The sequence below is a fragment of the Psittacula echo genome (genome assembly GCF_963264785.1).
Source record: "Psittacula echo genome assembly, chromosome: 4".
Classification (NCBI taxonomy): domain Eukaryota; kingdom Metazoa; phylum Chordata; class Aves; order Psittaciformes; family Psittacidae; genus Psittacula; species Psittacula echo.
The window spans coordinates 78,326,472-78,349,767 of NC_137738.1; the positions used below are offsets into that span (position 1 = coordinate 78,326,472).

Sequence of the window (23,296 nt, forward strand, 5' to 3'; positions counted from 1 at the left end):
ACAAACATATAACCTTAATCTATTGTATTTTCTAATAAAAGATTTCTTCTTTCTTCAAATACAACCTCACTATGCATCTGTTCATAGGAGTGTAGGAAATACCATGCTGGATCTAACAAGGATATATCTAATTTAGTATTCTCTTATTACTAGAAGCATCATGACTAGGATTTAAAATATGTCAAGTGTGGCTTCAAACTATAATAAAGCATGCATTAAAGTTTCTGAACTGTCATTATGCTAAGAAAGTGAGCCTTTTAGGATTCAATACAACTCAACAGGCGTATGTCAGAATTTAAAGTTTTCTTCAGCATTGAGTTTTGGAACACATAAGAATATACCTCCTAAACACACTTTCAAATCTAAGATAAGCCTTATGATGGCAGAAGAAATCCAAGGCAGACAGGCTTTTTCCAAACATCTAAATAGTAATTATTTTGTGCCATAAGAAAAGAATTAAACTCCTCTCTTGTATAACTGGGGATGTTCCCTTTTATTCCCATAGCTGTCTAATCCTTTTTACCAAGATCTCAGTCTCAGTGAATTAATTCTTTGCTTTGGTGTGACATGCTTGGTGTATTTAGCCCTAAGACAATCTAGGGGTGACACAGGAAATCATTGCAGGCTTTCCCCAGAGTATACTCTTCTCTAGTCTTCAAGAAATCAACCCTGCAATGAGAAATTGAGAAGACAAACAAGAAAAAGTGCTGGAGGCTGATTGAAAGACTGCCTTAACCTTAACAGCACAGAAGAAACTCCTGCAAAAGAAAACTGGATTTCTGTACATCCTGTGACCCCTTAAGAATCCCTCCAGGGTGAAGTATGTCTGCTTCTCAAATGAGAAAACAGTGATCCCTGGAAAGGCTGTTTGCTTTTCCGGTCCAAAATGTTTTCTGGAGATATTTAGGACAGAATCCACCTTACAACAGAGAATCAGGAAAACCACTATGCACCAGTTAGACATTTCAGGCTTGCTGTAAACAATGAAATATATAATTCTTGAGCTGCTTTTCCATTCTGAAATACATGACAGTTTAATACTCAGAAAACTCAATGAACAGAAAGGCTCACCCTGGGGCAGTGGTGATGGCTGGTCCAATTTGCTCTCCCATGGGCACACTTCCTACCCACACTTAGCTTTGTTTCATTCATAACCACTGGTCCTTCTATCATTCACGAATCAACCTTATCTGTCATTAAGAAAACACATTAATTTAGGAGCTAAATTCATTGAATCATAGAATGGTTTGGGTTGGAAGGGACCTTAAAGATCATCCAGCTCCAATTCCCTGGCACAGGCAGGGACACCTTCCACTCAATCAGGTCACTCAAAGCCCATTCAATCTGGCCTTGAACACTGCCAGGGATGGGGCAGCCACAGCTTCTCCAGGCAGCCTGTGCCAGTGTCTCACCATCCTCATAGTGAAGAATTTCTTCCCAAAGTCTGATATAAATCTCCCCTTTTTCAGTTTAAAGCCATTTTCTCTTGTCCTATCACTCCATGCTGTTGTAAAATGTCCCTCTCTAGCTTCCTTGTAGGCCTCCTTCAGGTACTAGAAGGCTGCTACAAGTCTCCCCAGAGCCTTCTCTTCTCTATGGTGATCAACCCCAACTCTCTCAACCTGTCTTTACAGGAGATGTGCTCCAGCCCTCTGATCCTCTGATCCTCTTTGTGGCCCTCATCTGGACTCATTCGAGCAGGTCCACCCCCTTCTTGTGCTGTGGGGCCTCAGAGCTGGATGCAGTACTTGAGAATGGGTCTCACTCACTCTGCTGGTGAGACCCCAGCAGAAAGGGACAATCACCTCACTTTACCTGCAAGTCACACTTCTTTTGATGAATCCCAGGATTTCTGGGCTACAAGGGCACATTGCTGAATCATGTTAAGCTTCCTGTCAGCCAACATGTCAGCCAAATCCTTCTCCTCAGGGCTGCTCTCAATCCAGTCTCTGCCCAGCCTGTATTTGTGTTTGGGATTGCCTTAACCCAGGTGTAGGACCTTGCACTTGGCCTTGTTGAACTTCATGAGGTTTGCACCGGCCATCTCTCCAGCCTGTCAAGGTCACTCTGAATTGCATCCCCTCCCTCCAGCATATCCACCACACAGCTTGGTGTCATTGGCAAACTCGCTGAGGGTACAATCAATCTCACTGCCCATGTGCCTACAAAGATGTTAAATAGCGCTGACTTCTGAGGAACACCACTGAATTAGCCTAGTTTGCCTACCATGTCTTAATTATTTCATATTCTGGAGGACAAAAACGTCCTTCTTTTATTAACATATTTATTTATTAGACTATACAAATCCCTTACTATCAGATCATAATGTTTTGAATGGAAAAAGCACAGCGAATATATATATGTGTATATATAATATACACACATGTATATTATAGTTTTTAAAGTATGTGATGCAATTCATCGTAATATATTTGCTGAGTAGTAAGGTATAACAATAATGCCTCTCTTTAATGGACTTGGAAAAAAAAAAAAGAAAAGGTCTGCAGGGAACTTTACCATATATTACATAATTATATCATTCTACAATTCCAGGATTCTAATTGAATATCCTTCTTTTATGCTCATGTTTAGCACTGTCTCTTCAGTCATAGATTTACAGAATCACAGAATAGTTAGGGTTGGAAAGGACCTTAAGATCATCTAGTTCCAAGCCCCTTGCCATGGGCAGGGACACCTCACACTAAATCATGCCACCCAAGGCTCTGTCCAACCTGGCTTTGACCACCACCAGGGATGGAGCATTCACAACTTCCTTAGGCAACCCATTCCAGTGCCTCACCACCCTCTCAGTAAAGAATTTCTTTCTCATATCCAATCTAAACTTCCCCTGTTTCAGTTTGAACCCGTTACCCCTTGTCCTATCACTAAGGTCCTTAACGAATAGTCCCTCCCCAGCATCCTTATAGCTCCCTTCAGATACTGGAAGGCTGCTATGCGGTCTCCACACAGCCTTCTCTTCTTCAGGCTGAACAGACCCAACTTTCTCAGCCTATCTTCATACGGGAGGTGCTCCAGCCCCCTGATCATCCTTGTGGCCCTCCTCTGGACTTGTTCCAACGAGCCCTTCCCTGTTGGTGAGCACGAGGTCAAGCATGGCACCTCTCCTTGTCAGCTCCTCTATTACTTGCAGAAGGAAGTTGTCTTCCATACAATCAAGGAACCTCCTGGATTGCTTGTGCTGGGCCATACCATCACTCCAACAGATGTCAGGGTGGTTGAAGTCTCCATGAGAACAAGGGCCTGCAAGCGTGAGGCTGTTCCTATCTGTCTATAGAGTGCTTCATTCACAGAGTCCTCTTGATCAGGCAGTCTGTAACATCCCCACAGTAATGTCTCCCATTGCTGTTCTCCCTTTAACCCTGACCCACAAACTCTCTGTTGACTGCCCACTTGACCCCAAACATACTCTCCAGCCTATGCCTAACATAAATAGCAATTCCTCCTCCCCGTCTGCCGGGCCTGTCTTTTTCTAAAGAGCCTGTAACCTTCCATTCCAACACTCCAGTCATAGGAGCCATCCCACCATGTACCAGTCTTGCATATTCAGGCAATATATTTCAGGAAGTGTGGTCTTCGTCTTATAACCCTCCCTTGTAACTGCTTCAGGCCCCCTGAATATATGAAGAATAATTAATTTTATTTATAATTATTTATATCTAGTGATGATACTCATGCTTGTGGCTTTGAAAATAATACTACATCTATACAGATGTTGCAGTTAGTTCTGGCACTCAGACTAGATTTTCTCCTTTCTTCATTCAATTAATTACTTTTAATTCAGTGTCTTGGTGTTTCCATAAATAAATCTTCTCGTTGACTTGAAAGGGTATTTTAATATTGTTCAAATATTTGGGGATATACTCCTAGCTCTGCCTAGGTATTTTTAATTTAAGTATATACCTGTTACTGGTTTTAATCTTCTGTCCTAAGTAATTCACTTCAGGGTCTTTATTGTGGCTACTCTTCTTTCTTTGTGTCCCTGCAAATGGCAGGGGGATTGGAACTAGATGATCTTAAGGTCCTTTCTAACCCTAACTATTCTATGACTCTATTCTATGATTCTACTCTTCTCTGAAGTCTGTGATGTACCATGATCTTTTTTGTATAAAAATTAAAGACTTGTAACTATATATATCTTGTCCATGAACAACAAATTTAGGTTGAAAGCCACCTTTTCAGTTGGCTTACGCAGGGATCTTTTGCTTTGTTATTTTTCTCCCAGTACCCACTAGCATTTGTGTTTCTTCCTCATTTATTGCTGAGTTGCAAGTTTCATCAAATAGATTATTTCCTTTCCTAAATTACTAATGAAGAGTTTATGCAAATGTCAGTACCTTGTTGCTATTAATTTACAGTCTTTTGTATAGCTGACAACCCACTTTTAAAAAATGTGTGATAAACTAAACCAATCTGATTTAAGTTTTGTATGGACATAACCAAAGTCTGAATAAAATCCATACACTCTCATCTAATACTTTCATTTACCCATTTTACAATTAAATATATAGACATATAATGGATAAAATTTAGTAGCAGCATAAATTAAATAATACAGAAAATCGTGATTATTAACATTTTGTTATTATCCTTTCAGCTTGTTTTAATAGCTTTATTAGTCTAGACATCAGATTCTTAGCACATGAAAGTTAACTATTTTTTTTGTTAAAGAAATGATAATTCAATCCTGCATTACTTACTTTTGTAGTCTAAAATGCATATTTCCTGTAAAACTGGATTCCTGCATATTCAGATTTCTTAGAGATGACCTTATTTCTTGTTTGTGAAGTTCTTCTTACTTTTTAATCATTCTAGAATCGCCCTTAATTTCTTTTTCCTAAAAAGAAGCTTTTTAACTCAGCTATTTTAAATAAGATTAATATCATCCCCTTTCCGGTATTTGTTTTTTCCCTATGATGTTGGAAGAAAATCCTTATTATCTTAACCCCTCTGGCTAGCACTAATCTATTTCTTTTTATACTGTCTTATCTTTCCTCTACAAGCTTTAACTTCAAATATTCTTGTCTGGCTGCCTCTTCTCTTTCCCCTTTCCAGAACACTATTCAATAGTGATTCCTTATCTTGTCTTTCAGTGCCAGAAGCTACCAACAGCATGGTACAGCTGTGACACACCACAAGCAAAAGGGAAGGCATGCAAACATGCTCTTACTTTGTGTGAGTGAAGTAAAATGCTGTAAGAAGCTATTTTTTTTAATACAACCTCTTAGTAACACTAAACCTGACTTGCTAAACACCAAACTGTTTCAGAAATCTATAGATTAAAGCTGACATAGACGTAATTATTTTTTGAAAACTTTCCATAGAATTATTTACTAGCTATTCTTCAGATTAACTATTTTGGCCATTCCGCACACTGTCATTGTATTTTTAGATAATTTTACTCTTAATTAGAATACTAGTACCTAAAGAATAAATAAAACCATGAACCATTACAGTGATTGACAAAAAAAAAACTCACTGATGACATACACACTAGCTCTGATTACGGGTCTAGCTACCAGCTGAATACTGATGTATGTACAAAATATTAGGGATATGCAAGAAACCCTAACTATGAACCAAAGACTGAAAAGAAATATGCAACTCAATTAGTTTTACCCTGAGCAAGGAGTTGGACTATATGACCTTCAGAAGTCCCTTCAAGCCTAAATCTATGAGTCTATTTCACATAATTTCAAAAGTATTTTGGAATCTATTCACAAAAATTGGTCTGAAAGGAAAACATTAGCCTGAGGGCACCACCCTTAAAATCTCTTGAATTTATTACTATATCCAGTTACATGAACACAATGAATTAATCTAAAATATTAAAATCTTAATATGCTTTCATACATTTAAAAAAAATCTCTATTTCAATCATATGTTTAGTTGGAAAGTTTAAGTTCTAGCCTTCTGGGACTGCTCAACATCTGAAACTTACACACCTCATCACAACGGGTGAACACTAAAATATAACCAAACCATGAGTTTGGTCTCCTAACTAACTTAACTGATCTTCCAGGGACCACTGTTAGTTCTAGAAGCAAAATTGCAACAAAATTGTCTAACTAACTGTTCTCACCCAATTCATGTAGTAAATGATTCCAGCTTCCAACCTCACTTACAAATGCTTTCCAGACGTCTCCCAGTTCTAACTTTACAACTATCTTCTATGCATTCAGAGCAGAATAAAAAAAAAAAAAAAAAGTAACACTCATATATTTACAGTTTTTTCTAAATGGAGAAATATAGAAGGGCTGCTACAATGAACACCAGCACTTTGCTACTTTATGTTAGTAGTGCTGAAATGGTTGAGGGTAGCCTCACAAACCAGGTTTTTTTTGTTCTCATGAACTTTTCTGCAAAAACGTAAGAAACAATCCTATGGGAATAAAAAAGACACCATCTATGCAAATTTAGCGAAAAAAATATCAATTCAGAAGATATTGTTTAATGTCATTAGGACATTGTTTGAATATTATAACTACATATTCCTCAGTGAGGCAGCATCTATTTGTTCCAGATTACCATGGACATGTACACGAACGGAACACAAAAAACCGTTGAGATACAAAACTGACTTCCATGGGGTTGTGCTTATCATGTGACTAATGAGTAGTGTATACAAAAATGAAATTTCTTGGAAAATAGAAATGTGCACTCAAAGGCTGTAAGGGACACCTGTGTGGACAAAGACATTTATGCATGATATCTGGACAGAGTTCAAAATTCATGCTACTATGTTCAGCTGGGAGAACTAGGTCAAATTCAGGTCTGGCAAATGTGCCAGAGACAGGGTGACTAAAAAAGGGAGGGATTCATTATCAGCATTTTCTTGAATACAAAACAAAACAAATAAAAATGGAAAATAATGTTGTGATTGGTATTGGTATTGGTGCAAGCTATTCAGTGATACAAATTAAGATTAACTGAATAAAGACAGCTCAGAGATCAAGAGTGCTCCCAGCACCATTCCCACACAAAAGCACATAGATCTAACATTGCCCAGAAAAGGTCATCAGTCCATCTGTTTCTCTGGCAGAGGTGACAACCAGCCTACATGGATTACTCTCTCCTAACAGTATTTAACATTCCATAATCCTCAAACCAAACAGAGACAATCCCATAAAAATCCAGGGTACAATCTAAAGCATTTCTGTGCTATTGCAAACATAATGAGCTAGAAGGAAGACAGTCATTATTCTGCAGTAAAAAGCATTGATTTCAACAGTTTCTGATAAGCCAGAACTTCCAAATGAAAGTGTAAATGATTTATGGTATCATTAGACTCTATTGTCTCTATGTAGACAATTATTTCCATTTGTCTAAGCTTATAGTATGGTTTATTATAAATAATTTAAACAAGAAAATGTACAATATACATTCAACTATTTAGTAACTTTGCTACACATTCGTAAACACAAATGAAAGTATTTCAATGTTGCTTATAATTCATGTGATTTCAAAGACTTTTGTATCATTGAGATTAAGGTATAGTCACATTTGAGTAGACTTCAGGGCATTTACACACAGCAGATCTATTAAAAGTTTAGTAATCATTTGTGACAGTGAAACTACTGCAATAAGAAAAATAAAATCTTGATTAAATAACACCTGTCCCTTTGTTTGTCTTACACTAGCAATTAACGTGTAACTGTGCTTTTACATAAACAGAGAAAGAATGTTTGTTATAAATAAATCTAGAAATTTCACTGAGAACTGAAGAGTGCATGTGGCTCTTTGTAGTATTTTTTTGTGTTTAAACTGACAAGAACCCAAAACCAGAGAACATAGAAAGACTCTCTGGTTCACCTTCTCCCCTTCAATCCTACTGACATCAGTGGAAATTAAATACTAATGTAAGCAAAGCTTGGCAAACACCATCATGAAAATCTTCAAGGTTACTGCAAATGGATTAACTCACAATATTTGCACATGGTCTAGATACCTGCTTTGGTGTCTAAAAGGGGACTGAGAAGAAGTGGAAGCTTCATTTCAAGCAAGTGGTGCAGATGGCCTGGAATTAGCTCCTGAAGAGCCTATGTGGGGACATCCCTGTTCCAAATGGGCTTCCAGGACTGCAGAATGTACTTTCTTCTCTCTTCAAGCCTGGTCAGGGACATAAGTGACCACCTAGGTCTGCTGTGTGCCAGAAAAACACATCTAACCTGCTGATGACCAAACCTCTACATGGTCTTTGGCAATGCTATGTATCTGAGACAGTACTGAGCTGAACCCAAAGATTTTTTTGCTCACTTTTATTCAGAAATACCAGACAGGGAAGAAGATGGATATGCTGCTTACTGTAAGCATTTCGGAAGAAGGAAGAGATACAAATTCACAGTCATCCTTAGCCTGAGGAACCTTAAGCCCATTATTTCTCTTTCCTGGAATACTGCCCTCACTAGTAGGCAAAGGTATGTTTCTCACATCCCTGTGAAACTACAGCACTGCATGAAATACAAAGGCAAGTTTTATGGGGTCAGCAGAAGCAACTCAGAGGAAACCCCATTCTATTGGTGGTTAAATTAAAACAGGGATTCTACTTCTTTGCCCAAGCCTGTGCATTTCTTGGGCTAGATGAATTAAAGACAGTTTTTTCTTTTGTTTTGTTTTAGTTGGTTGAGTTTGGGGTTTTTTTCATTTGAAATCCCTACAAAGCTTCTGTGTTTGTTTACTTCACCTATTTTATGTCCCAGAAGGGATAAACTATAAGATTAGAGTACTAATAAGACTGGAGTTCTGTGAAAGTGCAAGCTTCTGGGAAATCTGAGGATTGAGCTGAAAGAGTATTGTAAAGAGCTAACAACCTAGAGACAAGAAAAAGTGCAGGGACAAGGCAAAAGAAAAAAGAAAAAAAAGGAAAAAAAAACATGCTTAAAGACAATATAACTTCAAGGGAAGCTTAAGTATGTATAAACTTTGTGTTAGGAGCTGCAAACCAGGAAGCCTACTCAGTATTTAGCTGTAAGCTCCATTAGGGCAACATGACAATTTCTAACAGAGAGCTACAAATTACAAATACCAAATATGCCGAAATGGACTTTGTGGCCTGAGGGTCTGTCTTATGAGAGGAACAGTGTGTGATCATCCTTCAAGTTAGCATGCACATAACGTATTCTGTGATCAACACAGCACTTTGTATCTTTGCCAGCACATCACTACCACGATGAGCAATGTGCGTCTGCCAAAGGAACAAAGGAGAATACCAGGGCTCTTTTTGCCTACATGCCAAAAAGATCCCTGTCCTGAAATGGCAGGATTCTGGACTATATCATAGCACCAGACACCATCTTGATGCCATATCACAATAGTGTCTTTCCACAGAAATACATCTCCAGTATTTTTTTCCTCAAGAAATCTCCAGTATATTATGCCTAGTCTCCATTGTCTATTTATGCATTTTGAATTAATCTATGTAACAGACAGAAATGCTTTATAAATTTTCATCTTTTCAGCCGATTTGTAATCTAATTTTCTCTAAAGTTCACATAGACTTGATTCTTTTTAATTTGCCAAGAAAGATCACCTTTAATTAACAGTATTCACCCTGATAATGTGTGAAGACTGTAAGCAGTCACAATACATAAGCTCAAAATGTGTAATGATAACTGAGCTGTGAGGAAAAACTGAGCAGACAAAACCTGTAAATCCTTGGTTGGTATTAGATATGTAACAAAGATCCATATTAATAGGCCTACTCAATTCACAACATTCACTGCTGCTGCCTGTATTTTTTAATTGATCTCTTTCTGTCAGAAAAATAGCAACCAGGTCATTGAAAATATCCACAATTCACTTTAATGCAAAATGATTCTCTAAGATCTTCCATACCCAACTATTTGAACTGAAATGCTATGGTTGAAGTGTATGCCTGACAGAAGACAGACCTCAGAAATATAAAAAAGTCCTTCAACACTATGCCACAGCATTATTGTAAGATATTCAGTTGGGATTTTAAAAAATGGCAATTAACAACCTCTGAAAACTAATAATTGCTGGACAGTGTTTTGGTATATCACAAAAACATCCTACATGCTTGCTTTTGCAGTTTTCACCTCATGCTATCCAAGTAAATTGTAAATTCTGTTCTTAAGATTATCTTCTTGTCATGGTTTTTTGATAACCTTTATAATCTGTACTCACATCCTTAAGGGTCACATGTTCTTCCACAGCTCAATGATACAATTGTCTTCCAATACTTCATAATTTAATGCCTTCTCCTTCTTAAGGAAGAAACTGCCTGACAGTGGCTGCCATCTCAAATGACTATCAACTTGGTGTTCAAACACATACCATATACTTAAAATGTTTGGTGAAAGAAAAAATTAGAGATAAATACAAACCCAAATTTACACAAAAACAAGAACTAAGAAGCATCTATTCCTATAGTAGTTGTGTCAGTCATAGGCAAACATCAGCCAGCTTCTCCTAAAGCATTTTCTGGATAGAAGTCTAGTGTGATACCATTTGTCAAATACAAATCAACAGGGCAATTACCTACTTATTCTTTCATCTACTAAAAAAAGAGACAGGCTTATAGAATGATGAAAGTTTATAGCAAATTCCATGGATCCTCTTGGCCACATTCAGAAGAAAGGAAAAAGTAAAAAAACAAAACACAGTGATGATGACCAGTGCCATTCTTGCTGACTAATTCTAAATGTTCGTTAATGTAGCTCTATATCCCAAGAAATACAGCACCATCATTGCCATTAAAAAGCCTCGGGACATGTCAAGTATTGTCTGAACTTATCTTGTTCTTCCTGGAGCTTTGTTTAGCTTGTCTAATGACATGCCATCTATTGCCTGGTTTGTTTAACTTCTGCTTATCTTTGTAGAACCATATTCTTTTTATAGATGGTAGCAACAGAAGAGCACAGTCATGGCAATTACAGAATGGTTTGAGAACAGAGGTGTCCAAGAAGTACACACTGGATGCAGCACACAGGAGCATAGGTCAGCCAGGATTAATGAAGAGCAGAGGATAGCACTGGGGATCCCAGGATAATTGAAGAATACACTGATGATCAGTTAAGCAGTGCAGATCTGGGAACTGGACAAAAGTAGGTTCTAGGATAAGGGCACATAATGACAGAACAAGGGGGAATGGCTTTAAGCTGTCAGAGAAAAGATTTAGATTAGATATTAGGAAGAAGTTTTTTACTATGAGAGTGGAGAGACACTGGAATAGGTTGCCCAGAGAAGCTGTGGCTGCCCCATTCTTGGCAGTGTTAAAGGCCAGGCTGAATGGGGCTTTGAGCAACCTGCTCTAATGGAAAGTGTCCCTGTCTGTGGCAGGGGGGATGGAACTAGGTGATCTTTAAAGTCTCTTCCAACATAGAAACCATCCTATGATTCTATTTATTGAACTTATGTAAGACTGTACATACATAGTAATTTTCATGAATTTATTATGAGTATTTTTAATATTGGTTTATTTGATGGTAATTACTATTATTATAATTAAATAATATTTAGAGAAATATTGTTAATAATAGAATGATGGTTTCTGTTCTAATATTGATTTCTTAAGGTGCCCACATTTTTAACTGAGGATGTTTACTGGCAAACCTGCTTTTAATTAAATCCCACTTACAAGAATAATCCTTTAGATTCAGTGAGATTAATTATGTACAAGTGAACATAAAAGAAGAAATTTAGTCACATCTGAAAAATATTTAGATGCTACATCCTGGCATATGTGGTTTTGCCTTCATGTCTTATATTTATGATATAAATTATTTTATTGTAAAGTTACGTCTTAGGTTGTCAGACTGAAATCTGGTTTTTTGCAGCACTTCAGGTTTCACATGGACAAAGAAACATTATCCAAAACCTTAAACAGCATGGGGTAGGAAATAAATATAAGAGTCCTTTATTCCCTTCATATATTTCATCTGCAAAACAGCCAATAAAATCACACTTTCACTTCAAGCACCAGAAAATACCTGAAGACAACATGGATTTTATTTTCATCAAAACTATGGGGAAAAAAAAATCTTTCAGGCTTAGCAGTGATAGCATAATCTATATATTTTAAGTACTGTATGATGCTGATTACTGAGCAAACTACAAACTTTGACGTATTTATCCTCATAATAGCACCAGAAGCCAGGGCAGTACTATGCTAATAATAGCACAGGGAAAAGAAGTGATGCACAGAAGCTGTACTTACAAAAGAAATCAAATAAATTTACATGCCTCATCATCACTTCCAAGACCTACTCCCAGAATGGACAGCTCCAAAATGTACATCCCTGGGCATCCCACACCTGCTGGTGCCTTAAAAGTCGTAAGCAACATGCACAAGGTGCACACAGAGATATGGTCGTTGCCTTAGCTGTGATAAGTAGCAAGCCCCTGAGAATCACTTGTGCCTATTTGCTAGTAGGGCCAAGGGGGTTTTGGATTGCAACTCCCTGACCAAGCTTTGCACAAACCACAGCCAGAGATGGCTTCCTCCTCTTGTAATGGCATTCTCCTTTTATAATCTTCCACGTATATACTGTCAACCCGGACCTGGACGCCTTGTAAACAACAGCAGCCCCTGAGGCAAAGTGGACTCAGTGGCTCTGTTTCTCAGAATGTTCTGTCTGGTCGAGGAATCTGAAGCTGCCCCAATTTTTGTGGATAAATTAAAAATTCGGTGGACTAAAGAGAATGGATATGTAATAATTTGAACATTCATTTATGAGACAGGAAAACACTGGTTCCAGGCCCAGCTCCAATTATTTTTGGGTATATTACATTCTCCCAGGACAACACTATCAAACTTTTCTTCTGATCATAATCCTGCTTCAAGAGGTGAAACCTCTATCTATTGCATTTATGAACCCAAATAATAGCATCATCAGCTGAAGCCCTATGACCCTATACATACTTTATCAGGTGTTGGGATTGGCCAGTATTCCAGCCTTGGCACCCTCTTCCCTTCCAAGGAGAGTGAAGCTGTATGATACTGTCTGTATTATCAGTGACTTCCTAGACACTGGGTGCAGTTGGGACCAGCTGGACTACGCTCTATCCTTGTATTACACCTGCAGTGCTGAACATTTTTCCTGCTGTCTTTTGTCAGTATGAAGCACATCTATCAACCTTCAAACCTACCAGTATGGAGCATCTGTATGTGTGCCAATCACTGCAGATATCAGCAAATGCCACAGAACAAACGAAAGACTTCCAAGGATAAAAATGTAACTTATTATAGTTCAAACTGAAATGCCCAGCTTTGCAGACAATTAAAATCTACATACACAGTACAGAGAGTACAGAGGGGACTGCAAGGAATATATTCATACGATGGAGAAGCAAACACTGTAAGAAAAAGTGAATCATAGGATTCAAAGAAATATTGCACATGATATCTACAGACTTTAGATTTTACAAAACCCTTTCATTGGAAGTGTTCTTGCATGAATCATGTACAATATTATTCCTCATAATCAATAAATAGCATTAATCCAATTCTCTGATTTTTCTAAACTGTAATTTAAGCCTTTTCTAACCACTCTACTGCGATGAGCACCAAGGGCATCACAGACTGATCCCCAAGCACTCTGTGTACACTTTCACAGCAATCTGCACCACTCTTAAAATGGTCAGCAGGAAGCCCTGGATAAGCATGTCTCTATTTTGAAGGATCCACCAGTAATACTGTAACAAAACCTGGTTTATCTGCCTAGAAATACAATATGATGCAACTGGCTCCTAACGTATGCAAAACAGCAGACAATTGACCCTTTTATAATAGACTGTTTGGGGCTTTTTTGCCAAGCAAATCTAAACCTGGATGAACCACTATTCCTCTCCAGCTCTTTGTTGTGGTACGTTTTGGTACTGATGGAGGTTTAGCTGAGCCATCAGAGCACACTCACCCATGAAGATCACCAAATAAAAAAACCCACAAGGTGAACAGTTTTCGGCTCAGCTGGTGTATTGGCATAGCTCAGGATAGGGAAAGGAGCGAAGCCAGAGGCATCTTGGCAGCAATGGGATCTCAGCTTCTCACACGCAACTTGTGATAACATACCTCATTGATGACATGGGTTAACAAATTCTCACTTAACATAAGGTATTTCCAATGCTAGCTGGAAGTGGAAAGGTTGGACGCCCTGCTGATCATTTTCCACAGCTAAGAGTCAGAGAATTGCTCTCTTGATCCTTCATCATCTCATCACCCTTCAGTGAAGCCATTCAATAGCACACAACTATCAGCTATGGCTGAAAGTTATAAACCATGCTATAAGCAAACACTGTCTCTGCATAACTAATAAATGAGCTAGCAGCACCTGAAGGAAAACAGCAGGGACTGAAGTCAGTTCCCAAAGTGTCTTACATCTCACGAAGAACAAAACGGAGCAAACTGGTGAAAATTGCCCAAAAGGGTATGACACATTGTTCACCCCACTGTTGACAATTTTCTATAAAGGTACCAAAAAAATCATGGCATTTAAGTTAATATTTGTTGTGGTGTTGCCATTTTAAGACAGTATAAATAAAATTTGGACTGAATAACTGAAAATAGCTTCCTTCAAACTTCAGTTGAACATATTTTCAGGACCATCAAAGAAATATTGAGTATGTCATATGCCTTGTTTCCCCTTCAGAGAACAAAAATGAGAAACTGAAGCAAAGCACATAAAGAGATAGGCTAATCAGCTAAAAGAGGAAGATATGCTTTACTTAACCAAATGTCAAGGATGGTTTCAAAAGTAAAACTACAGAGGAAAAAAAATCTTAATACAAACTATGAAATCATTTGCTTTTGGTAGAAGTAACACATGCTACCACCATTTCACATCTCTTCTGTGGGTTCTGATCTAATCTTCATTTAGAATGAATTATACTGATAGCATGGGGAATTTGCCTTGAGTAAGGACAAAAACTTGGCCTTTGCAGAGTAAAATAACACCACCAGTCTCATACACTGTTATTATAGATTGTTTTATTAATCCCAATGGTGGCTAGTCCATCAGAAAAATGTGTCAGTAATTTGACAAAAACTTCATTTATAACTTCTCTAAGAAATTAACAAAACTGAGAATGACTTTGAAAAATTTGACTGTCTTCCTCTTGAGATTTAACTAGCATCAGAAAGGGCTCAAACTGAAATATTCATAGCTCAGTAGTGCATAATTTGTAAATTTGTACTTTATACCATGTACAACTTCTCTATCCTAAAGAGCATTTTATATTTCTTGTTAACAGTGAATGCAAATAATGCTCAGTGGAATTCTGTAGTGACTTTTGTTTTATTACAATTACTGCATATTTATAAATGAACAGCTACACTTCAATTTGAGAACTACAACTTTGAGTTGGAATCCTTTGATAAAACACAACTGAATAAACTTCATAAATGTAATTCCCTAAGAAGAGAAAAAGAAAGTCTCCTCTGAAAATTCCTCTGTGTATACCAACACATAAAGCAGATTTTTCCATGCTTTTGCAAATAGAAAACTAAACAAAATAGCAATATGGAGAGATTTGAACAGAATAGGATAAATTTCTTTGAAAAGAACACAAGAACATATTGAATATAATAGATCATATAATCACTGTATTATATAAATGTAGAAAATGGAAATATGTAGGTATAAAACACTGCATAATAATAAAACTCAGTACCTGCATTATGTCATAATATATTTACATGTAATGTCACTAAGACCAAATAACCAAAATCCCACTATGTAAACAGAATCACCATTAACTTCTGTTAATGGCTGTTCTACCCGTGAATGCTTCCACATTTGTCAAAAGCACAACCAAATCAGAGAGCGAGGTCTAAAATACAATGAACATATTGTATACTCTGCCCACCCAGACAAAATGTAGTAGAAGTATTTGAAGAAAAAAGGCACAGCTTACTGGTATGAGAAAAGCAAATAAAGCAAGCATGATGGAAATTGAAATATTTGATGGCACAGGACTCATTACTATAGAGTCCTTATTCACTGGAGGCAGCAGCAAGACAGTCAGAATTCTATTCCTAATATGGATGTGCTTTGACTTCAGTGTGAACACTTAATTTCTTTATATACCTTATTTATGTTCTGTTCTGTTTAGAGTGGACGTCTGTAGAAGTATTTGTCCTCAGCCGAGAGCAGGTCTCCTCAATGTCTGATGTGCAATAATGCACATAAATGGAGGTTTTAACCAGAAATGGCGGTTTGGGGAACCAAAATCCTGTTTTTTGTTGTAACACAGCTTCCAACATCATATTTCATTGAAGCCATGAATGTTTTAAGCAAGCAATGAGCTTATGAAAAATGTGTATTCAGATCCTATACAGTACATTTGTGATGTCTCAGAAGGCAAACACTTGAATGCAGCAGGCTGACCTTTCCCACAAAGTAATACTCCATCTTGCTAGTGTGAGAGGTGCTAAACAAAATACTGATAGAATCTGTGATACTAAGAAGTTAATCACTCAGACATACATAATATATATAACCAAGCATATTTACTACGAGCAAGGCCACGTATACAGGCTTTTCCTAGCATAAAAGAAATTCTCTGGGTATCAAAGAAAGTATTTGAAAGTATCAGAAAATTCACTGATGGATTGCTCCAAATCCCACCAAACTCAATACACATATGTGAAGTGCTGATTACTCTTGCACATAAACGTCTAAATTTTGCACCAAAACAAGAAGTTTCATAGTTTACTGAAGGAAATCAGGTGGAAATGATCAATACAGCACAAACTGAAGTACAATCATTACTGGTAATATCATATAATCCCTGAAAACAAAGGTAGGGCTTATTGATTAAAAGACAGTTAATTAATGTTTTTTCTATAGCGCATCACTTCAAACAAAAAAAAAAAAAAAAAGAGAATCTGAAATCAAACTTGCATGGCTCTGATGTAGCATCCTATTATGAGTGTTCCAGAGTGACCCAAATATGTACTAAGAACCTAAATGCTTTGGGTGATTGTTTTCTTTCAGCAAAGTAAGTCAGAAGGGGAATTATATGAAGCACAGTGGAGTCCATAGGAGATTTTGAAGTAACTTCCTTAAACTGGGAATCAGACCCATAAAGAAGAAACACAATGTCTCTATCTGATTTTATGTAAGTTTCCATTATGGTTTTGGCCATGAACATTTTAGGAAGAACAATATCCACATAAAAAATTATTTAAAGTGAAATTATTTTTCTTTACATTCTAGATTTTCACTGAGGTCAAACTGCTCGTAACTGCTCATGACCTGCATAGTAACAGGTTATTTTAGTATATCAGTTTAAAGTTTTACAGCAATATTTTATAACTCATAATAGAAAATAACTTTCACACAAAATTAAAAAGCCTGTCCTATTAGTGCTCATCTTCCTTTGTCCCTTTGAACTCATGGATAAAAGAACCATTTCAAGCAGCAGGATGTAAATACTATTAAGAGACTTCCAAGTATGTTACCATACTCATTCAATATTCTGGACAACAGTTTTATTTATTTTGGATTTTCTAAATTTTGATTTAGTCTCAAATAGTTGCTGCACGCTAAATATTAAATATCCCTGTAAAAGTGTATGGTTGTTAGATGGCATTTTGTAATTTTTTTATCTTCTCAGACAAATCCTGCACTGATTTAACAACTTAAATCCTCTGAAGGAGCCATGCTATGACACATTATTCATGCCTATGACTTTCTGACTAGGGATGTCCAGCCTACTCAGCCAGCTAGTGACCTCTGAGTATGTGATGAATACTGTAAGTTCATCTTGAATGTGTGCAACAGGAGGTGGGCATTCATGGAAGGACATCCAACTAAATGCATACATGCTACGAAAGCTTAAAAAACCTTTCTGCATCCTACAGTTTACTGTTATTCTACAATGCATCATAAATTGTTTTAAAGAGACATCTATTACAATAAATCTTCTGTTAAGGTATCCCTGTTGTTTTCAGATCTGAAATCAGGAAAAAAAACCTGTTGTTGAATCCAGAGATGCTAGTAGACAGTGAGATGTTAGAATCTGTGACAAAGTTGACCAATGCTGCATTTCTAGCATATTAAGAAATCCCTACTACAATTATTTTAGAGTGGTTGAAGAAGATATGTAAGATTAAGGCTGTAATGACACATGCCAAGATTTAATTAATGTGAATACCCCCTCTCTTCTTTGTTTCTGTTGGATAAGTAAGATGCCAAAAAAACTGTTTTCATTGTTTTATGATGGCCCCTGTCAGATATGACAGTAAAACACCGGGGGAAGCTGTCTTAGTTTCTAACTTGTAAAACCCCACAATAATATTATGGCTTTGTAATGGTCACAATAAGAAAAGACATTTTTACATTCTTAGTGTCATCATTCAGAAAATTGTATGGATTGACTACACGCAAAGGCTTTATAGATCCACAGACTGAGCCCTGTCTTACTGATAGAAACTTCATGAGATACTTCAGTCACAGCACTGAAGATCAAGTAGACAAATTCCCCCAAGCCCTTAAATTCAGGACCTTGCCAGAGTGTTCATTGAGATCTATTTGCTAGTGCTTTGATCCAGGCTAAGCATCTCAGATGTAAAGCCATGGAAAAGTACCAAGATACAATGAAATTGGGTCTTAGTGAAAATGTGGCGATTTTCAATATTGCTTTAATCAGTGACACCACAGATGATCTGGCTATGGAAAAAATGCTGACTAAACCATGTATTTCCAAACAATTCTATTAAAAAAAAAAAAAAATAAATAAAAAGCTTCATTTTTTTGACCTAGTTCCTTTTATTGTTCAACACTTCAGCACTGTTAGAAACACAATCATCCATTGTATACTTGTCACATCTTTTGTAAAATGCAACACTTCTTTAAAAAGGAAAAATACTGACTTTCAACCATTTTCCTAAGCCATTTATCATATTCAAAGCTGTAAAAATCTTCAGAGATTCAAAAAAGAAACAGTAGGTTTTAATCTAAATGCTATCTATTAACATTATGGTTCAAAAATGTGACTGAAAATAGTCTGAGGAAAAGATTTTGCACTTCATACACTCAAGCTCCATGAAAGCAAATCTGAAGGATGGAAGGGTATGCATAATACTGCAGAAAGCTGTCAGGTCTTTGCAGTTCCGTTTGGAAAGTCATTGCTAGGCGATGTCAGTAATACATGAATTCATAAAACACCATCTTACCAAGTCTGGAGCACTTTCACTGTGTTAGGCAATCTCCATTTCCCTTCAGACTCAACTTACACTAACAAACTGTACTCTCAGCTGCCACTATGAACTCTGACAAGAAGAAACCATTCTCTTAGTTACTGGTCAACCTTATTTTTGCTTCCTGTGCCGATCTAACTTGAAACAGGTTGCCTGTGAAAATAAAATTTGCATGTCTTGCCTAAATGTCTACTGATACAAGTGATGAATTACATTATGTTTGCAGCAGGAATATTCTACAGTTTGATCCCTCAGTCAAGCCTCCAACCAAACCACAAACCAGCTTTGTACATAGAAATGCACTGACTCGTGCTTGGTTAAGTGTGACTGTATATATCTACAGAAAACAAAGACTCAACATATGTCTCCTGAAGATTTTTAGCATTCTGAGGAAAGGGGGAAATGCTTTAAATAGTGAATGGAAGATGAAGAGCATACTACTACTGAGAAGTACCATGACGCTTAATTTGCTGATTATAACTTTCAGTAACAATCTCATGAACAATTTCCAAATTGCATTAAGGTAATTAAATAAAACATTAAAATAATTATATTAATGTCCAAATTCTCAGCAACACCAGAAAATCATTGAGTACAGTGAAAAACAAGTGAAAGAAACCTTCCTGCTATCAAACAACATTTCCACCCCCTCTAACAAAGCCATTTCTCAAACTCATACCCAAGAAAACCCACAAGTAGGGGCAAGAATTATAATATGTCTGAAATTGGAAGCAAGATATGTTAGAAATGTGTTTCAAAATGTAAGGGAAAAAAAAAAAAGTGTTTGCCCTTAAGCTTCCTCTGTCCTTTCCACTCAGCACATTTCAGAAATAGGTGCTTTTAACTGGGAGACACGCATCCCCCTGGGACTCGTCGTGTTTTTGAGAGCGGCACGGTGCACTCTCTGTGCTCGCACTCCTCCTGCCCAGCTCCACCGACAAGGCGGCACCTTAGGATGGAAATCAGGGCCGGGGAGGAAGGATGGAGGATGAGCCTTTCTCCCGCCATGGGAGTGAGTGAGCAGCGCACCGCAGCTGCGCTTCCTCCGCCCCTCTGGGGTTGCGGCGTTTGTGTTTTATAACGGGCTCCGCGGCTTCCAAGTGCCCCCGACGACAAACACGACGGAGGTGGAGGGGCCCCTAACTTCCGGGCCCCGCACCCCCGCAGCGTTTGGGTCTCCCGCACGGCGGCGGCTGCCTCCTCCCCCTCCCAGGGCGCTTGTTAGCTCTGAACAGCCTTAAAGACCGTTCCCGCCGCTGCACGGGCTGCTCAGAGACGGGAACAGTGGGAGAGCGCCCCTCAGTTCAGACCCCTGGTTCCTGGGCTCCGAGCCGTTGGGTGCTGACAGAGGCGCTGACCCGCAAGACACCGAAAGGATCCCTCGTCTTTCCCTCCCTCCCCCGGGCCCTGCCCGCGGCCGCTGGCACCGCGGCAGCTGGAGCGAGTCCAGCTTTTCTTCTCCCACAGCACTGAGGCTTGGCTGCCCTTAAAGAAAATCCTCTCCTAACAACGTGTCAATGTTACATTCCTCCACAAAGCAACTTCTATTAGGGGGGCTGGGAGCTTGGCACTGCCTCGCCACAGACTGGGAGCTTTGTGGCTATGCAGAAAACAAGGAGAGAGAGAACATTTCCTGCATTAAAATGCAATACCCTGGGCTGGATGATTTATCCCTTGCCGCATGGGCACATTCCCCCCCCCTTCACCCATTCCCACATTGCTGCTCTGAGGGACCCTTTCACCCACAGGTTGCAGCCAGAGTCCCCCATCTAGGTTCAGCCTGTGCTTCCTCCTGCCTCCAATCCCCAGTGTTCTTCCCAAAATCACCCCCCCGACCTCCCCAAAATGTCAGAAGGCCAAAATAGGAGGTATGAAGCAGAGAGGCTAGGCAGACAGCTGCCATCCTAATTGCTGGACCCTTTGCCTTCCCACCCTTCCACAACCCTCATGTTTCCCATGGGGACATGAAAGAGCTGTTGGGACCGAGACATCAACTCCCACACACTAATACTGCCATGAGATTCGGAGCCTTGTCTGCTGGAGCCAAGGCTGCCTGGAGAAGGGGTGCAGCAGCAGCCTGTAGCCCCTTTGCAGAGCTCCCAGCATGTCCTGAATGCGCAGTGCTTCAAGTCTCTAGGCATCTTAGGCACAGGGTTTACCCTGAAGAACTGCATTTGCTTTTGGGGTTTTTTTAGATTTGTTCAGCTTTGGCCCACTTGGAACCAGGTGTCCTCACCATGGTAAATCTCTTCGTCTTTTAGTCATATTGCCCACATGCCTTTGGAAGTGTTTTCCTTGCAAAGTCAAGGGATCATATAAAGACAGCCAAGATTTTGTAGCTGAGTGGTTGCAATAAAGAGGTGGTGAGGGGGAGAGAGATTCCTGTCTCACCACCTGTGGGCATTACTGTAAGTGGGAGCTGAAAGCAGATGGATCTACTTACGAGGAGCCTCAACAGTGCTCAGCAGAACTATATACTGAAGGTTAGGCCAGTTTAGAAATGGGAATACAGCCTTCCATGCCCTGAGGGATAGTGCATCTTCTCCAGCCCTTTTGCCTCATCTATAGGCAAGCTGGAGTGGAGAGCAGGTCAAATGAATGTGAGTATTGAGGAGAGCTGGTAGCTGGACCTACACACTGGTGTGGGATTTAGCTCACACACACCACCACCACCCCCCCAAGAAGAACCTACCTTCTTTAGGTGGCCGTTTGGCTTCTCTGGTGAGGTTGCAGACCTGGGTGGTTTGCAGCTCCTGGGTCAGGCAACCCTCCGTCTGCTCATTGAGGGGCAGCACAACGTTGTTGAGCAACACCAGGGACTGGTCGTCTATTCCCCATTCTCCCAAATGCTGAGGGCAGGTGCATTTTGTATACATGATCCCACAGGACTCGGTTCTCCCATTCTCAGATTTCAAGCAGCTCTCCAACCAAGTGCATAACACATGGCACCCAAACTGGCTTGGGCTCACCTTGTTCAACACCAAAAACTCAAAGAAGGATTTTTGGTCGTCTTCTTTTTTGTGTAATCCTGGGAAATCGATAGGATAGACACGGCGTATCTGAATAAAATTCTTATCATACTGCAGAAATACAAAAGCATTCTTGGAATCGCAGAGCTGCATTATAGAATGGTTATTTTTTAAAAGATCCTTTATTTTTTCATGGGAAAAATGATCAAACTGATAAGCCAAGAGAGAAAAGTTGGAGCAGCTGAAGTCCTTTTTGGAAAATTTCAGGTAAATACTATATTTGGTCGGATCTGGATTTTCCAGCGTCCAAGTGCAGTTTGTGAAGTTTTTAGGAAACATTTCACTTACAGAATACGATCCATAAATGACCCCCTTCACCAGCGTGGAACACCAGAAGTCTTGGGCAGCATTAAATCCAAACATAACCAGTAGATAGGTGGAAAATATATAAATCAGCAAATTACGAACAGCCTTCATCCTATGTCATTTGGCCTGCAGGAGATGAAATGAAATAAAAATGCAAGTAGAATTCTTCACGCATAGAAAACCAAACTCCTTCCAATATTCGAGCCAGCTGTTTTCAAGCTTGCAGTTCGAGCCCCTTTCAGAAAGAAGGGCAGGTAATTTGTATTTTATAAGGCGAGGGCCGGGAAAACTGCCGTGAGCGCAGCGCCATCACGTGGCCGTCGCAACAGCCACGGCCTCTACAGTCAAATTGAACAAAACCAACATCTATTAGATTATTAATAGGAATGTCCTCTCCTGTCTACGCTGTTGTCATCATGGCGAGCACCAGAAGCGCTCAGCTTAGGTAAAAGCCCAGGCGCCTCATCCCGCAGACTGATAAAAGGGCTTTTTATTTATTTATTTCTTCAAAAAGTAAATAAGTAGCCTGCTATAGTCATATATCTGCATATACAATACGCACATGCAGAATTCCACTGGTACAGAACAAGAAAGCCAGTAGCATCTCTTGTTATGTGTTATTTTTCTATTAAATCTGAGAAATAGCTGTGAAGAATTAAAGCCGTAACTAAAACCACACAAATTATTATTTGCTACAGATGGGAGGGTATCTCTAATATGCCTATATGGCCTCACCCTGGCCATGCGGTATACAGAGGTCCCTATAAAAAGCAAACCCAGG

The 23,296-nt window shown here is 38.8% G+C and overlaps 1 protein-coding gene across 1 annotated transcript in view; it reads right to left on the bottom strand.

Annotated features, from left to right (window-relative positions):
- The window catches only part of ADGRB3 (adhesion G protein-coupled receptor B3), a gene marked incomplete at both ends in the record, with an annotated part of 464,924 nt that extends 442,298 nt beyond the window's left edge, over window positions 1–22,626 (bottom strand). The window contains one exon of the mRNA XM_080614849.1: window positions 21,873–22,626. Coding sequence (XP_080470975.1) covers window positions 21,873–22,626 — 754 coding nt within the window. The remainder of the gene's footprint in view (window positions 1–21,872) is intronic.
- Window positions 22,627–23,296: the final 670 nt, after the last annotated feature.